This window comes from Mercurialis annua, linkage group LG4, assembly GCF_937616625.2.
Source record: "Mercurialis annua linkage group LG4, ddMerAnnu1.2, whole genome shotgun sequence".
NCBI lineage: Eukaryota > Viridiplantae > Streptophyta > Magnoliopsida > Malpighiales > Euphorbiaceae > Mercurialis > Mercurialis annua.
In genome coordinates this window covers 29,193,770-29,208,833 of record NC_065573.1, presented here as the reverse complement: position 1 = coordinate 29,208,833, position 15,064 = coordinate 29,193,770, and the positions used below count along the sequence as shown (strand labels likewise).

The 15,064-nt window shown below is 34.8% G+C and overlaps 4 protein-coding genes across 5 annotated transcripts; 1 reads left to right on the top strand and 3 right to left on the bottom strand.

The window, feature by feature from the left end:
- Positions 1-753: 753 nt before the first annotated feature.
- LOC126676311 (putative pentatricopeptide repeat-containing protein At5g08310, mitochondrial) lies at positions 754-4,015 on the top strand. Of its 2 annotated transcripts, XM_050370489.2 has the most exons (3): positions 754-3,335; positions 3,570-3,658; positions 3,830-4,015. In XM_050370489.2, exon 1 carries the CDS (start codon positions 769-771, stop codon positions 3,250-3,252), a length of 2,484 nt encoding a protein of 827 aa, XP_050226446.1. In that variant the 5' UTR covers positions 754-768; the 3' UTR covers positions 3,253-3,335; positions 3,570-3,658; positions 3,830-4,015. The 2 variants fall into 2 exon arrangements, with proteins under 2 accessions (XP_050226446.1, XP_050226445.1); XM_050370488.2 differs by having other exon boundaries at positions 754-3,658.
- Positions 4,016-4,327: 312 nt separating this feature from the next.
- Positions 4,328-7,881, bottom strand: LOC126679345 (aspartyl protease family protein 1). The gene is made up of 10 exons (XM_050374360.2): positions 7,394-7,881; positions 7,164-7,299; positions 6,217-6,452; positions 5,898-6,122; positions 5,663-5,798; positions 5,498-5,571; positions 5,313-5,412; positions 5,170-5,227; positions 4,862-4,933; positions 4,328-4,774 (listed from the first exon to the last, which is right to left on the bottom strand). The coding sequence occupies exons 1-10, from the start codon at positions 7,687-7,689 to the stop codon at positions 4,560-4,562; spliced, it is 1,548 nt and encodes a 515-aa protein (XP_050230317.1). The 5' UTR covers positions 7,690-7,881; the 3' UTR covers positions 4,328-4,559.
- Positions 7,882-9,033: 1,152 nt separating this feature from the next.
- LOC126678868 (uncharacterized) lies at positions 9,034-10,495 on the bottom strand. Its single transcript, XM_050373778.2, has 3 exons — positions 10,090-10,495; positions 9,941-9,992; positions 9,034-9,360 (listed from the first exon to the last, which is right to left on the bottom strand). The coding sequence occupies exons 1-3, from the start codon at positions 10,254-10,256 to the stop codon at positions 9,172-9,174; spliced, it is 408 nt and encodes a 135-aa protein (XP_050229735.1). The 5' UTR covers positions 10,257-10,495; the 3' UTR covers positions 9,034-9,171.
- Positions 10,496-11,870: 1,375 nt separating this feature from the next.
- LOC126678097 (CSC1-like protein At4g35870) lies at positions 11,871-14,701 on the bottom strand. Its single transcript, XM_050372969.2, has one exon. It carries the CDS (start codon positions 14,499-14,501, stop codon positions 12,078-12,080), a length of 2,424 nt encoding a protein of 807 aa, XP_050228926.1. The 5' UTR covers positions 14,502-14,701; the 3' UTR covers positions 11,871-12,077.
- Positions 14,702-15,064: the final 363 nt, after the last annotated feature.

Genomic DNA, 15,064 nt, shown 5'->3' with positions numbered 1-15,064 from the left:
CTTACTATTAAATAATATTTTCAATATAAATTTCAAATCATTTGTTTTTAAAATTAGCCAGAAAAATATTGAAGCCAACTCTTATTAATTTTATTGAAGTTATATTTTTATATCATTGTCAAATAATTCATACCCGATAAATTATTAACTAACGTGGATAATTTTTTTTTTATCCAGAGTATCTATATGATTCATTAAAAAATACATAAAAATTAAATAAATAATAAAATAAATATATATGTTTGAATTTGATAATAATTCACCAATAAATATAATTATATAAACTTTAATAAAAATTTAATTTTCACTGTTTATAATTTTAAATTATGTTTCATATTTTCAGCTTAATTCAAGCTTTGCAATGCACTTGACATTCATTTTTAATGTAAAATCAATATTTTCAGTTAACATACAAATTTTAGAAGGTTTTATTATTAATTTCGTTTCTCTTGTACAACGTATGTGTAGAGTAGAGGTATTTTTTTTGCTCAAAAAGGGTGGGGTCCATGGACCCCATCCTCTACTACATGCATCCGCCACTGCCGTTTGTATATTTGGAATGGCTAAAAAACACAGAAAGGGTTCGAGAAAGTGACTACAATCCTAGTGGAAGTATATGGGCTCTATAAAATTATAACATTTTACAAGGATCGAGGGAAACAAAAATTAATAGTATAGGGACTTCACAATAACTTTTTACATTGTGTATGAACTGAAAATACACGAAATTGGCAGTTGAAATTTGAACTTCCAAATTGCCGCTTAGTCATGGCGCTATCAAGAATAACAAAACAAACTAAAAACCTCTACAAATTGTTAATTAAACCACCAATTAATCCACATTACAAGAATCTCTCAACCTATAATACAACCATTACCAATGACCTTATCTCTATCTTCACCAGACGACAATTTTCTCCAGATAGCCCCGAGTTAAAGACTCTTGCTCCATTGCTAGATACAAAAGTTGTTGAATCTGTGTTAAATTCTTTTAATAATTGGAAAATAGCTTTCAAATTCTTCGCCTGGGCTTCGAATCAATATGGGTATAAGCACAGTATGTATACTTATAATGCTATGGCTTCAATCCTATCACGTGCTCGACAAAATGCCCCAATGAAAGATTTGGCAGCTGATATCATAAATTCTCGCTGTTTAATGACCGCGGGTGCATTGGGTTTCTTTATTAGGTGTTTGGGTGATGTCAGTTTGGCTGATGAGGCTAATTTTCTGTTTGATCAAGTTAAAACAATGGGTCTTTGCATTCCTAATAGTTATAGTTATAACTGTTTGTTAGAGGCGTTTTCTAGCTCTAGTTCGAATTGTGTGGATTTGGTTGAGATGAGACTTAAAGAAATGCGTGATCACGGGTTTAGTTTTAGTAAGTATACTTTGACTCCTGTGTTGCAGGTTTATTGTAATGCAGGGAAGTTTGATGAAGCTTTGAATGTCTTCAATGAGATTCATAGTCATGGTTGGGTGGACGAGTATATAATCTCTATCTTGGTTCTGTCGTTTTGTAAGTTGGGTCATGTTGATAAGGCTTTTGAGTTTGTTGAAAGAATGGAAGAGCTGAACTTTAGATTGACTGAGAAGACCTTTTGCAATTTGATTCATGGATTTGTAAGACAATCTAGAGTGGATAAGGGTCTTCAATTGTTGTATAAGATGCAGAAAAATGGTTTCGTTCCTGATATTGCACTTTATGATGTGTTAATCGGAGGGCTTTGCTCCAATAAAGAGCTCGATAAAGCTTTGGCTTTGTATTCAGAAATGAAGATGTTGAATATTCTACCTGATGTTGGAATTATTCGTAAGCTCGTATCTTCATTTTCTGAAGCAAAATATTTAATCAGCATTCTTGGGGAAACCCTTGGGGATGTGGATGGAGAAACTCGGACTTCTCTTTGCAATTCTGTGTTGAGTTCTTTGGTTCAAAGTGGATCAATACATAAAGCTTGTTGTCTTCTTGAATCCATGATGGGAAATAGAAATGGCGATGATTTTCAATTTAGTCAAATTTTTCAAGATAATAGTCTTGCACCTAATTCAGCTAGTTTTAGTATTGTCATTAACGGTTTGTTGCAGGCTTGTAAGTTGGACCTTGCCCTTTGCCTTTTTCGAGATATGGCTAAAATTGGATGTGATCGAGAATTACTAATCTACAATAACTTGATTGATGGACTCTGCAATTCTGATAGACTGGAGGAAAGTTGTCAACTTTTAAGAGAAATGGAAGACTCGGGACTTAAGCCAACACAGTTTACTCTTAATTCTATATTTGGGTGCCTATGCAGGAGAGAGAATGTTTCTGGAGCCCTTGATCTTGTCAAGAAGATGCGCTTTCACGGCCATGAGCCTTGGGTAAAACATTACAGCTTGCTGGTAAGAAAACTTTGCAAACATGGGAATACGACAAAAGCATGTATTTTTCTTACTGATATGGTTCAAGAAGGTTTTCCACCTAACGTAATTGCATATTCAGCACTATTAAGTGGTTTAATTCAAATTCAGAAAGTGGATGAAGCTTTAAAGATTTTTAAAGACATTACTGACCGCGAGCATTGTCCTGATTTGGTAGCTTACAACATATTGATAAAAGGGCTTTGTGAGTCCCACAGAATTGCAGAAGCTCAGAATCTTTTCAATGAAATGGTAATGAAGGGTCTCGTTCCGTCCGTGGTTACGTACAACTCGCTCATTGATGGTTGGTGCAAAAGCGGTTGTATTGATAATGCAATGAACTGTCTCTCTAGTATGTCCGCAAAAGAAAGGGAACCTAATGTCATCACATACACTACCTTGATAAATGGTTTATTTGAGGCTCGAAGACTCAATGATGCCGTAATGCTATGGAATGAAATGGGGAGAAAAGGGAGCAGTCCTAATAGAGTTGCTTTTATGGCTTATATTTATGGCTTCTGCAAATGTGGTAAGCCTGAAATAGCGCTGGTTCATTTACATGAGATGGTAGAAAAAGAAATGGAACCCGATGCTTATGTTTATATAGCGATTATAAGTACTTTTCTTAATGATTCAAACTTCCCTATGGCTTTTGAGGTGTTGAAAGAGATGGTTAACATCAAAAGTTTTCCGGATCTACTCCCTAAGAAGTCATATATAATCTTAAGAGATACAATAGTTAAGTTGTCAGAAAATGCAACGACTTCCTCAAGTATTAAAAGTCTTATTGCGGCTGGAAGCATTCCAGCAATATTTCTATCGGAAAATGATGACAAAAGATTAAGTTAGAGGGATCAATGAAATCCGAGGTTTGTGCTATCAGAATTTGTACAAGTCTGAGAACTTCATAAACTTGGATCCTCTTGATGCAGGTAAGTAAAATCTCTCTATTTCTATGCCTAGCACAAATGTCTTTTGTGAGTGAAATAACATAGTCGAAACTGCACATGCGCGAGATCTATATAGCACATAAATGGAAACACTGAATTGAGGAAACGAAAAAGCAAAAAATGACTAGATGATATTTTTTTATAAGAATATGTTATAAGTATAGTTTTTGGAGTTTTAGAGACATAATGATTCCAAGAAGTTTGTGTGCAATCTAGATCAAGATTGAAGGAATTTGGGAACAAATACGAAAGAACTCTGAGGAACATATGGATCCCAAATTATTATGTGAAAGGCATGAGAAGAGGTATAGTTACATATTATATGTATTTTCATTATGTTAATGTGAACTTCTATTCGTAATCCTGCTGACATTATTTGAATACTTGCACTTTTTGGCCTTCATTGCAACTTGTTTGAACATTACGCTAAAGAATGTTTGATTCTCAGGTTGCCTATTTTCTTTGCTCATTTGCAGGTCTGCATTCAACCCAAAAAACAGTCTGCAAGTCCATCAATTACAGATGTTGATCCCGTCCAGAATGTGCCATATTTTTTATTGGTTAATCTGAGTAAGGAAATGACATTCCCTAGGATGCCAAATTTGTAGCAGGATGATTTTTTGATATTGTACGATTTATATAGCAATACAGGTACGATGGCTACGATTTACAAGTTAACTTTTTTATTTTAAATTAATTAAATTCTTTAATTTACCTTTATTTTTCTCATTTTGTTTTGGTTTGAATCTAGAATCAAATCTGTTGGCTCAAACCAATTTTTCATTTTAAATATGCATAGTAAAGAGCATGTTGAACTCTTTATTTGGTGATTAAACTTTCTAAATAAAAAAATTTAACTTTAAACTTTAAAGTACCAAAAGAATACCCACTTTCTTTATCACTTTAACAGTATGCCTTACCCATCTGGTCATAAAGTTTTTTTTTTTTTTTGAATTCAGTCTGGTCATAAACTATTATCAACAAAATGAGGAGTTCTACAGGTATGATAGAACTGATAAAAATGGCACGGTGCACCAACTAATGTACAATATGTTATATCTGTATATGAAACAATCATACCTATCACCTACTGCTATACCTAGGTTAAGGAAAGCTGCATTTTCCGACTTAACGCTTACCGGATCCGGAACTTGCCTAAAGAATGACAATGCAGCTTTCTTAATAAAAGAATGACTATAAAATGGGTTACAATAAATTTTCTAGTATGAAGATCAATATGAAGTTAATTACAAAATAAGTATGGCTATAGTAATGGGATGCTGCTGCTGAACTCTCCGAGTTCTTCCGCTCATTTTTTGCTGATTGTGGACTAGAATAGTTACCGACTCCTGCAGCAACAGCAGGAGGGACATTGGACGCATGTGGTTCTGTCGGGAATGAGTAATATTCCTGATCGTAACCTGTAAAAACGCCAAAGCACTTCAATTACTTGATAAAATCATTGTAAAGCATGGAGAAAAATAAATGCTAATGAGAATAACACCTACAGTTTGTCTTTTTCCATCCTAAGACGAGCTTTTCTCGATCAAATACAACACGATAGCCAGTCATGAAATTCTCTGCATAAAAACCAAGAAATTGAAGAAGTACATCAAAGAGACATATCAATGTCTTCATTTTCAGGTTAAGCAAAAAGTTCTTTAGCTCCAATGATGTGGTATAAATGAAAATGAAACTAGTAGTAGATAAAAGTCTGTTAGATATCAGTCGCCATGATATTTGCAATTCATTTAAATCAGTTAAAAATTGTAATTACATTATTGTATAATTAACCATTTTGCAAATAGGAACTTACGTCCAATGATATTGAGTTCAGTACTCTTGACAACTGCTAAGCAATACACAAGTTCATTCTGCAATTCACAAAGTTGAAACTGTTTAGAATCATTTCAACATAACCAATGCACATAACAGTGACTAGATAGTACCAAATTTGACCTGAGTAGTGATGACAATTATTGGATCGGAAACAACAAATTGGCCTCCTCCTTTCATGGTTAACCTCATGCTAGGTATGAAACTTGAATTTTCTCCGGGACTGCTCGTAATAAAAGAGAAAAGGGAAAGGTCATAAAGGAGGATCACAGACAAGACAAAATAAAAACAAGGCTTCATTATCTGACCTCATGTCATAACAATATTCAAAGGGGATCCTCGGGTCAGGTGGACGCCTCTTGTCTTGTGCCTGTGCATGGAACTATAAAGGAGCTTATAAGCTTACTTTATGCTTTTGATACTCATAGTCAAGGCACATGTGAAGCTTAATCTTGAACATTTAAAGTGCTTACATTTCCCGAAACCTTCGCGTAAGTTGGATCGATTAAGTAGGTAAAGGACGTTCCCGAATCAAAAAGAGCTGTGAAATTTACATCGATTAAGGCTGTTCCAACTCGAACTTGAGTGACAGAAATGTTATAGGTTGGGCTGCAAAACATTGCATGCATAAGATCTGCAATAACTAAGAAAGACCGTACACAAAAGATAGGAAGACACTAGTCAAGTAATGAAGAAATTACCACTTACTGAGATGGATTCATATTGAATGGGGTCACTTCCTGGTTAGGGCTGCCCTTGTCCCCGAAACTGATCCTTCCCACTCCATCATATCCAAAACACATGGAAAAAGAATCAGCCGTCAAGCCTTCTCTAGATAGAATGCTTGGAACTGAAATCTGATCCATACCAAGCCCAAATAAACCGTTTGGAGCTGCCGTGTTCAGAAAGGAACCACTCTGAACCTGTCCACAACTGGACAACCCAGACAGATAAAAATAGAACAAACCTGTAATTAGGTAAGGGATACTGTTCAAATTCCAATAAGTTTAAAACTTAAAAATCATACCCAAAAGTGACATAAGCTTTGACAGATTCATTATCAGTATCTTCCTTTGTTAAGTGCAGAACATCCTCTACCAAAATTCCAGAAGTAGAAGTTTGAGCAGAGACATAAGAAACCATGTACGGGCAACTGCTGAATGTTCCGAGGCAGCGGTTACGGTGTGCGCACAAATTATTGTTGCAGGTGACCTTCTTGCTTGTTAATGACTGTTTTGGGTTATAAATGCTAAGCTCAAAGTCCTGCATGGGATATCATATAAAGCAGGAAACTAATCATGAACCTATTTAGGACGTCTACATAGAGCAACCAAAGATACCATTTAAATATCTGCGACTACCGTTCTAACCTAGCGATATCTGTCCACATGAGGCATAAAAATTGCAGCCATATATAATCACAGTGTTCATTCTATAGTGTTAATACAAATTAACCGTCCTAATGCAATTTGTTCGATTTTAGGGAGCTATTTTTGGTTGCCTCATCAACGGAACCACCTCTAGCTACAGATTTTGATGTCAAGAATGAGCAATTCAGCGCATAGGATTACGAGTTTAAACTAATCTGGTACAACATTAAATATGATCTAGACAAATTCAACAAAGTCATAAGCTCCCTCTACCAAATCCTTTTGCAAATAGAAATACAAATTGCCAGATAAAGAACATTTTAAACAATAAACCAAACATATTCAAGCATGTATAGCAATAAAATCACCCAACATGAGCGAATACTACTCCCTATATGATTCAAATATGCATTAATTCTCGGGCTCCGCTTATATCCGCTGCATTTAAATGGGCCTGAGATTGGATCATATCATTTTTTTCTATTTCTAGGTTCCAGCTAACATATTCATATAAATTACCTAGGCATCTACTACAATGACACAAATCATTCATCTAATATACAATTTACAAAAACTCACAAGAAAGCAGAAAAATGACACTTACAGAAGCATAAGCAACACCCTCAGTAGGAGCACATTTGCTACAATCACAAGGCACCCAAAATAGATCACTTCCAGTATCGAGTGCCACCATAAACTTGACTCCCGGCGTCCCTAGTTCCACAGTCGTATAATGCAAACTACAAAACACATTTCAAAACCCAATTCAATCCAAACCAAAACAACAGGATCAAAAAACAAGAAAACCAAGAAAACCCAAATCAAGAAACATACAATCCCAATGAACTAATTCTAAAAGTAGAGTTTCCATCAGAGAAAGAAAGTGGAGCCTCCCCATTGGATAGTTTACGTCCCCTAAGCATCTGATCACGGTGAGCCAACTCGGCATAGTACTCAAAACTTCCTTTACTGGGCCATTTTGTTGAGAAGGTAAAATCAGACAAGTTCTTGAGCGATTCAGAGAAGCGATGGTGCATCTTGAAAGTAAAGACGCGGGCTTTAGAGGATTGAGGGAGAACCCAGATAGAAAGAAGCAAGAAAAGGAGTGAAAGTTTGGAGGAAGAAACCATGCTTCTTGTTATTAAACCCTAGAAAAATGGGCATTGGAAAAACATTTAAGAAAGAAATTCAAGAATTAGTGAAACCCTAGCTGTAGATCTTGAAATTTCATTTGTTTGGAGAAAGAACAGAGCATGTGGAAATGCGGGACCCACTTCTTGTTTATTTGTAACAGTTGGGGTAGTTGGGAAAAGGGCGGGTTTTCTTCTTTGTTTTTGATTTTTTTGACCTTTATGTTGATTTTCTGACACTCGGGTAACCAGGATCTGACCAATGGTCTTGTTCAAAAAAACATAAAAAGCTAAAAATTCGTCGGGTTGAACCGCTCTCAAACAGGATGAATAGAATTAACGACGAAAAAATCCATCGCTAAAAATATAAAATCCGTCGTAAATTTTAATTTTTTTAATTTTTCAAATATCTAATTGAACCGGTTAAACTGATGGTTGAATCAGTTGAACAAGTTTTTGTTTGCATTGTTAAGGGGGTGAATCGTTACAAAATTCACAACCAGAGTTTTCAGTATAGCGGAAATGATGTTTTTAGAAATCTAGCTTTTTTCGCAAGAAGCTAGTTTTGTATTTTTTTTCTTCTCGCCTTCCACTTCTTGTGGTCGTGCTAATATAATTATCATTTTTTAAAAAAAAATTAATGTTAATAAGTTTTAAAAATGATTAATTTAATAAAAAAAAATTATGAATTTGGACATATTTATTGATTTCTTAATTTGTGTGAAATTGGCTAAAACGACGACTATTTTAAAACAGAAGGAATATCATTTTAAAATTCTAAAACTAAAAGCAAGGGCAACAACAATAAGGGATTTGATGTGCATCTACAATCAAAGGTTTCTCACCAGTTCAGGAGGACGCCTCCCTTGTTCCTAGTTCAATCGTTTAATAATGTATGAATTTTATAGAAGTTTATTTTGAAATTTTAGTTTTTTCTCCTATGGAGAAGGAGTTTGCATTACATTCATCGTCAAATGCATGTGAAGCCGAATTTAGATGTTCTTTTAAGTTGACACGTTAACAAATATGAGATATTATCAAATTTTAAAAGGGATATAAATATAAATTTATAAGTAGATATACCTATTGAATAATTTTTTTTAAAAAAAGGATCATTTAAACACAATTTTAAAATATAAGGATTTTTAGTCATTTTTAATGTAACAATTGTTAATCACTTAATAATGATTGAGTCACATACTCACAGTTTCCCGTCCATAAAATAACGTATTAAACAAAAGACAAATAATACATGAACTAAATGGATAATAAACTTTTGAAAGGACCATATACATAAAAAAAAAAATTAAATTATAGATAATTTTTGATGGATTAAGCCTAAAGTTTATGATAAAATAATATGTACATTATTAAACGAGCCTGTCCAAACTTATACTACTTACAAAAAGAAGACCCACAACACATTTGTGAGAATATGATGAACAACAACAACAAAAATTATACAACTAGAAAAAGAAGGTTTCAAATAGAAGAAGTAGAGGTGAAGCCAAACTGATGAGAAAGTTTGGTTCGTGAAAAAGGAGAAAGAAGCTCCATTTGATGTACAAATTGAACGTCGTGAATTAATGGATTGTCTGTTCTTCCTGGTGGAGATCCTGAGTAACCACTTCCCAAGCACCCACTGCATTTGCTTTCTATTCCTTCTACTTCCTGCAAATTTTCAGTGCTAATATATACAGTCACATGCCTGTAAACTTGGTCAAATTGGATCGAGTTCGGCTTGATACTAAAATTTGAAGATCGAAACTCGATATGGACTCTATGAATTTTATTTTTTGAGTTCTAACTCTAACATTTATGAAAACAAATTTAAAAGTATTTTTTATACAAAAATATGAATGTTATTATAAATTATATATAAAAAAAACTCCATTAAACTCGAGATACCTAATATTTTGATATTCATACTAAATTTGGCAATTGATTCGAGTAGGTGTGGAACTCAAATTCGACTTATTTTTGGGTGAGAAGGATTTACTCCCTTGAGTCGAAATCTATGATCAATGTCAAATTTCGGGATGTGGACCGCCCCCAAGTCTACATACTTGAAAATTTTGGGCTATAATAACCCAGCAGCTAATTCCAACTACTCCTGGGATTTGAATCCCATAGCAGCTAGATGGTTAAGACTTAAACCACTAGATCAAATCCATATGAGCAATTCGACTTATTAATATAATTATAATTCACAAGTTAACCGGTAAGTATTATGGAATATAGAAAAACCAACCTTATCAGAAATCAGGTTGAGAATTCCATTTGTTCCATCTGAAATCGGTTGGCTGGTAAAAAAATATTATAGACACATTAGCCAAAAGAATTAGAAGTGCAATATATACATGTATTGTATATAATGCAAATGCAAATCCAAATCCAAACCTGTGCTTGGTACATCTAAGGGGCTTCAAAAACTCAGGCATAGTCGGTCCGAGTCGGCGCGGTTTAGGGCAAAGCGGTTGGTTGCTGCCTCCAAAACCAAGCCGGTTAGGTTCACGGCCTGAATCAACAAGGTTACTGCTACTACTTTTAACTGCTAAATGATGCATACTCGCCCAACTTTATCAAACTAATAACTTTCTTCTCACTTATAATCCCACTTTTATTCAAAATGATATAATTAGTTTAAAGATTAGCCACACAATTAGAGAAATTAGAGATAAAGAGTAGGAAAGTGAGAATTCTACTTGTCACTTAGTGTCTACATTTTGCATTGTTCAAGTGAATAAAGGATTAGTTTTCTTGGTTAAGAGGAAATGTAGGATGGAATTTGACTACTTGGCTTTTCAATATTGCCTATAATTTATTTAGCCCATGCATTATCCTTAATCATGCTTTTTTATACACAAAATAAATGTTTTCAACGTTTTCTTAATTCTTAAGAAAATATATATATTTTCTTCACTATATTCACATTTTTACCATTTCTATAATTGTCATGCATAGTCTATTGATAAAAACATTATAATTTGATCTGGAATTTTGGATTCAATTTATCGGATATTAAACTCCCTATGTCACTGAATTATTCCAATATTACAGAAAGGGTACTAAATTTCAAATCGTTAAAAAATGGTCACTACGTTATCAAATGATTTCACGGGATGTCACTCGAGGCAAAACGCACTAAACGTTTTGCGTTTTATCCTACGTGGCATGACATAATTACAAAAAGCTGTATAATTCAGTATTATTTTTTAACAAAATGGTATAACTCAGCACCCGTTTTGTAATTTGCGATAAATTTAATGACATTCTTTTAAGACGGTAACCTCCCTGAGAAATAATTCGATAACTTAGTGACCATTTTTTAACGATTTAAAATTTAGTACCCTTTCTGTAATATTAGAATAACTCAGTGACTTAAGGAGTTAAATATCCCAATTTATCTCTCCCACATTGTAATATTTTTTTTCCTTAATTCTTAGACCATGTTTTGTTAATGAAATAACATGAACCATGTTTGGTTCATGGAATGGAATAGAATAGTCATTCCATAAGAAATGAAATAGCCATTTTTTAATTTTTGAGAGGAGTACTTATTCCACAAAATTATGGAATAGCAATTTCATGAAATACCTATTCCGTGAACCAAAGCAAAGAATTTTCATTCTATACGGAATAGATATTCCATTCTGCACCTATTTCATGAACCAAACATGGCCGAAATGGAATAGCTATTCCACAAAAAATGAAATAGCTATTCTTTAGATTCTGAGAGGAGTATTTGTTTCACAAAATCATGAAATAACAATTCTTTAAAATACCTATTCCATGAATCAAAGCAAAGAATTGTCATTGTATACGGAATAACTATTACATTCCGCATCTATTTCATGAACCAAACATAACCTTAGAAAAATATTATATTTCGTTAACCAAAAATATTAAAAAAAAATCAGTTTATTCAGTTAATTTAGATAGAAAAATATTTTGTTGACAGTTAAAACCCAATGAACTAAACTTAACTAAAATAATAAACTACTGAATCAAAATTGAGCCAAACAAAATCAATTTGATTTGGGTGGATATTTCGGTCCAACTGCCACCCCTGCCTATAGTCATGCTTGTGCTCTTCATTAGAGTTGTGCATTCAATAAGTTCAGTCAGTTCGGTCAACAAACCGAACACCGAAGTTTGGTAAAAATTCATGACCGAACCGAACCAAACTTTAAATATGGATTACAGCAAACCAAACTATGAAAGAAGTGAAACTTTCCTTGATGTACAATCTCATAGAAACACATTTTGACTACAAATTCTAATAAGATAAAAAAAGGTCGAAAATGTGTATTGAGAAGAAATAGCTACAGAAACCTATAAGAAGAGCACAGAGATCAACTAACTTCTGAAAACTAATGAATTCCAAATTATGCATTATATGTATCCCAATCAAACCTGGGTTGTGAGAAAACTTCATAATCAGTGGGACCATCTACTATACTATCAATGGTTTGGATTCCTTCCAAAAGAGCTGGATGAAAACCATCATTATCTGAAGGCAATAATTTAAACATTACTAACAATCCCAGTGTAAATATCGCTTGCAACTTCGTGGAGTCTCCTTGCACCGAAAAGAACAAAAGCATCGACAGGAGGAACAAGTCGACGCAGAACCGTATAATACATAATACTGTGTCCATCAACCTCCCGTCATTGCCTGCCGGAAACCCCCGGACTCTATATACGAATAGAAAGTTATACTTGTCAACCACATACCTATACCCGAAATAAACTGCACCGACAGGCACCACAAGAGGAGCATATGATGAATATATCAACGTCAGGGCAAATATCGTCAAATTAAATGCGTAATATTGTGCAAAATCAAATTTCTGTTTCGGAATGGGAGAGGTTCTGCTGATAGGATACTCAGATAGATCTTGTCCCGGTGGTTCAAATCCGTTTGTTCTTGGGGATTCAAAAAGATTATCATGCATCAGCGGTCTCTGAAGATTCTCTATTGTCTGATTTTCCAACGGGTATTCTTCACTTCGCTCTGGAACTAGCTGAAGCATGTCATTTTTCCGAAATTTTTGGATTTTATTCTTTATCCAAGGAATTGGAGCCAGTAAATCAAAAGATATCCCCAAGAAGGTGCTCGTGATTAGAAACGCAAGAGAAGAAAGGCAAGATCTTGACAGGAAAGAAGCACTCATGTAATGTTCGATTCTTTTGCAATCTTCTCCATCCAGATAACATCTACCCATCTTTATGATTGCACTTTCTAATGAAGATTCAACTAAAGCTCTCAATAGAATAAGGTTTACAAGGAAAAAGCAAACCATCTTTAGAAGTGCAGCTCTATGCTCCCCAGACATAGTCATATGCCGTTCAAACTTGGAAAGGTAAGAAAGAGCTGACGGCACTACTATATACATGCTCACAAATATAATAACATTGGGAAGAAACTGGAAGATCAAAGATGCAAACCAGCTGGAACTCTGCAGCCAATCCAACCAAGATTGAGCATTATCCATTGCTTCCACATCGACAATGCGACCAGCACTCGTCAAAGCAGTTATGACAGCAAGAGGAGAGCTAAAGAATAACAGCATCAACAGCAAGCAAGTATTCACAAACAATCTCCGCAATTTAAGGGATAGTTTTGTGGAACCGAGATGATTCCAGTAAATATCCGTTGCCAACGGGGCTCTCTCAACCTTCCATTGGTTCCTCTGCAAACGCAGCTCCATTATGGAAAAGAACTTACCGAAACGCCTCTTTCTTTCATTCCGGAAATCCTGAACAGCTTTATTAGCTGTATAAACATCTTTAAAAATCACAAACGCAACGCCAGCACTCGGTGCATGACCTTCTTTATAAGCTGCCAAATCCTCTTCGAGCTCTGCTCTAAATTCTTGCAACTTCCTCAACTTCTCTTCATCAGTACAACCCAATCTATCCATAATCTGATCCCAAAAGTATTTCGCTCTTTTCCACAGATAAACCATGAAACCCCTTAATCTCTCCACAGAACTCTGTCCACCAACTTCCTCATTCTCTTCTGGCAAAAGCCTAGATTCTATTTTCGCAACCAACCAAGCAATCTCATCTCTAACCTGAATCAACACACTAGCTAAATCATCTAAAGCACACAAATCCATAGGCACAATAACCTTAAAAACCTTACCGGGATACCTATACTGAAAATACTCGCGTAAAACACTCCTATCATCGCCTAAACTTCTTGGTAATCCCTGAACCATAATCGTAAAAATGGCAGTGGAATCAACATTAGGGTCACTTAAATTCCCATTCCCATCTCTAAATCTAGTAACTTTCAACCTCTCCTCAATCACATTCATCCCAAAATGAACAATAACAACAGCAGCAACAACAAAAACAAAATGAAACCACAAAAACCACGAACCCTTTTCGATATGATTAATCGTAGTCTTCGAAAACTGATCATCAAGACGGGCAGTACCCGCATAAAGATTCAACGGCAGAACAAAAAAAATAGACAGAACAGAAATACTAAGTAAAACACCGAAACTACCACCTTCAATTATGAGAAATTGGGCAGCATCAGCTCCACAGTGACGCGCGATTTCCCTTCCGGTAGCGTGCCAAACTGCAAGGAGCTTCGAAATTAGAGCGGTAGGACCCGGGATTCTGCGGTGGTCGCTGCGAAGCTTGACGAAGATGAAAATAAAGATGCAGAAGACTAAGCCGATTGTGGATATGTTGAGTAGGTATTGGATGTTGCCGTACCACGAATCGGGTATGTCGGAATCGGTGCCGCCAGAGGAGGAAGGGGAAATTGGGGAGATTAAAAATGGAGGGTCCATTTAATTTTCCGGTTTTCCGAAAAAAATTTAGTGGGTTAATGAGAAATTGGCGTATGGGTAATGTTCATGAGGATGAATGTTGTGAAAGAAAACATAATTTAGTTTGATGTTTGAAGGAGGAAGAAGATGAAAGAGAGAAACTACCGAGTGTAGTAGAGTTTGCTAAAACGACAGCTACCTCCTCTTCGTTTTCTTCTCTCTTTTCTTTGGGTTGGCAACTCGAAAGGCCTTAAAGCATAAGGGCTGGACTGGGCCTCTTATAGGCTTTTGACTCAGACCTGGTCAGGTTCCGATTCCCAAGATAAACCGAACCGCCGATCCCGAGAACCAGAATCGGAACTGAAAAGGCGTATTATTTTATATTTAATTTTTTATGTTTATTTATTAGAAAAAACTTCTTACTATTTTATATTTAATTTTATATTTTAGATTATTTTTAAATATATTTATAGGTCATTTTTTTTTACCGAAAATTCTTTTTTAAAAAAATTTTAAATTTTTTTTTCACTTTTTAATTATTGTTCTTTTTTATATATTTTTTTTTATGTTTTTTAATCAGATTT

What these genes read in the sequence shown, in the direction of transcription:
- LOC126676311 (XM_050370489.2), top strand. Translation starts at nt 769, where the DNA reads ATGGCGCTATCAAGAATAACAAAACAAACTAAAAACCTCTACAAATTG.
- LOC126679345 (XM_050374360.2), bottom strand. Translation starts at nt 7,689, where the DNA reads ATGGTTTCTTCCTCCAAACTTTCACTCCTTTTCTTGCTTCTTTCTATC. An exon ending in AGAATTAGTTCATTGGGATT is followed by an intron (nt 7,300 to 7,393) that starts GTATGTTTCTTG and finishes TGTGTTTTGTAG; the next exon opens with TTTGCATTATACGACTGTGG. An exon ending in AGGATGGAAAAAGACAAACT is followed by an intron (nt 4,775 to 4,861) that starts GTAGGTGTTATT and finishes GCGTTTTTACAG; the next exon opens with GTTACGATCAGGAATATTAC.
- LOC126678868 (XM_050373778.2), bottom strand. Translation starts at nt 10,256, where the DNA reads ATGCATCATTTAGCAGTTAAAAGTAGTAGCAGTAACCTTGTTGATTCA. An exon ending in CTTAGATGTACCAAGCACAG is followed by an intron (nt 9,993 to 10,089) that starts GTTTGGATTTGG and finishes TTTTTTTACCAG; the next exon opens with CCAACCGATTTCAGATGGAA. An exon ending in TCAACCTGATTTCTGATAAG is followed by an intron (nt 9,361 to 9,940) that starts GTTGGTTTTTCT and finishes GAAAATTTGCAG; the next exon opens with GAAGTAGAAGGAATAGAAAG.
- LOC126678097 (XM_050372969.2), bottom strand. Translation starts at nt 14,501, where the DNA reads ATGGACCCTCCATTTTTAATCTCCCCAATTTCCCCTTCCTCCTCTGGC.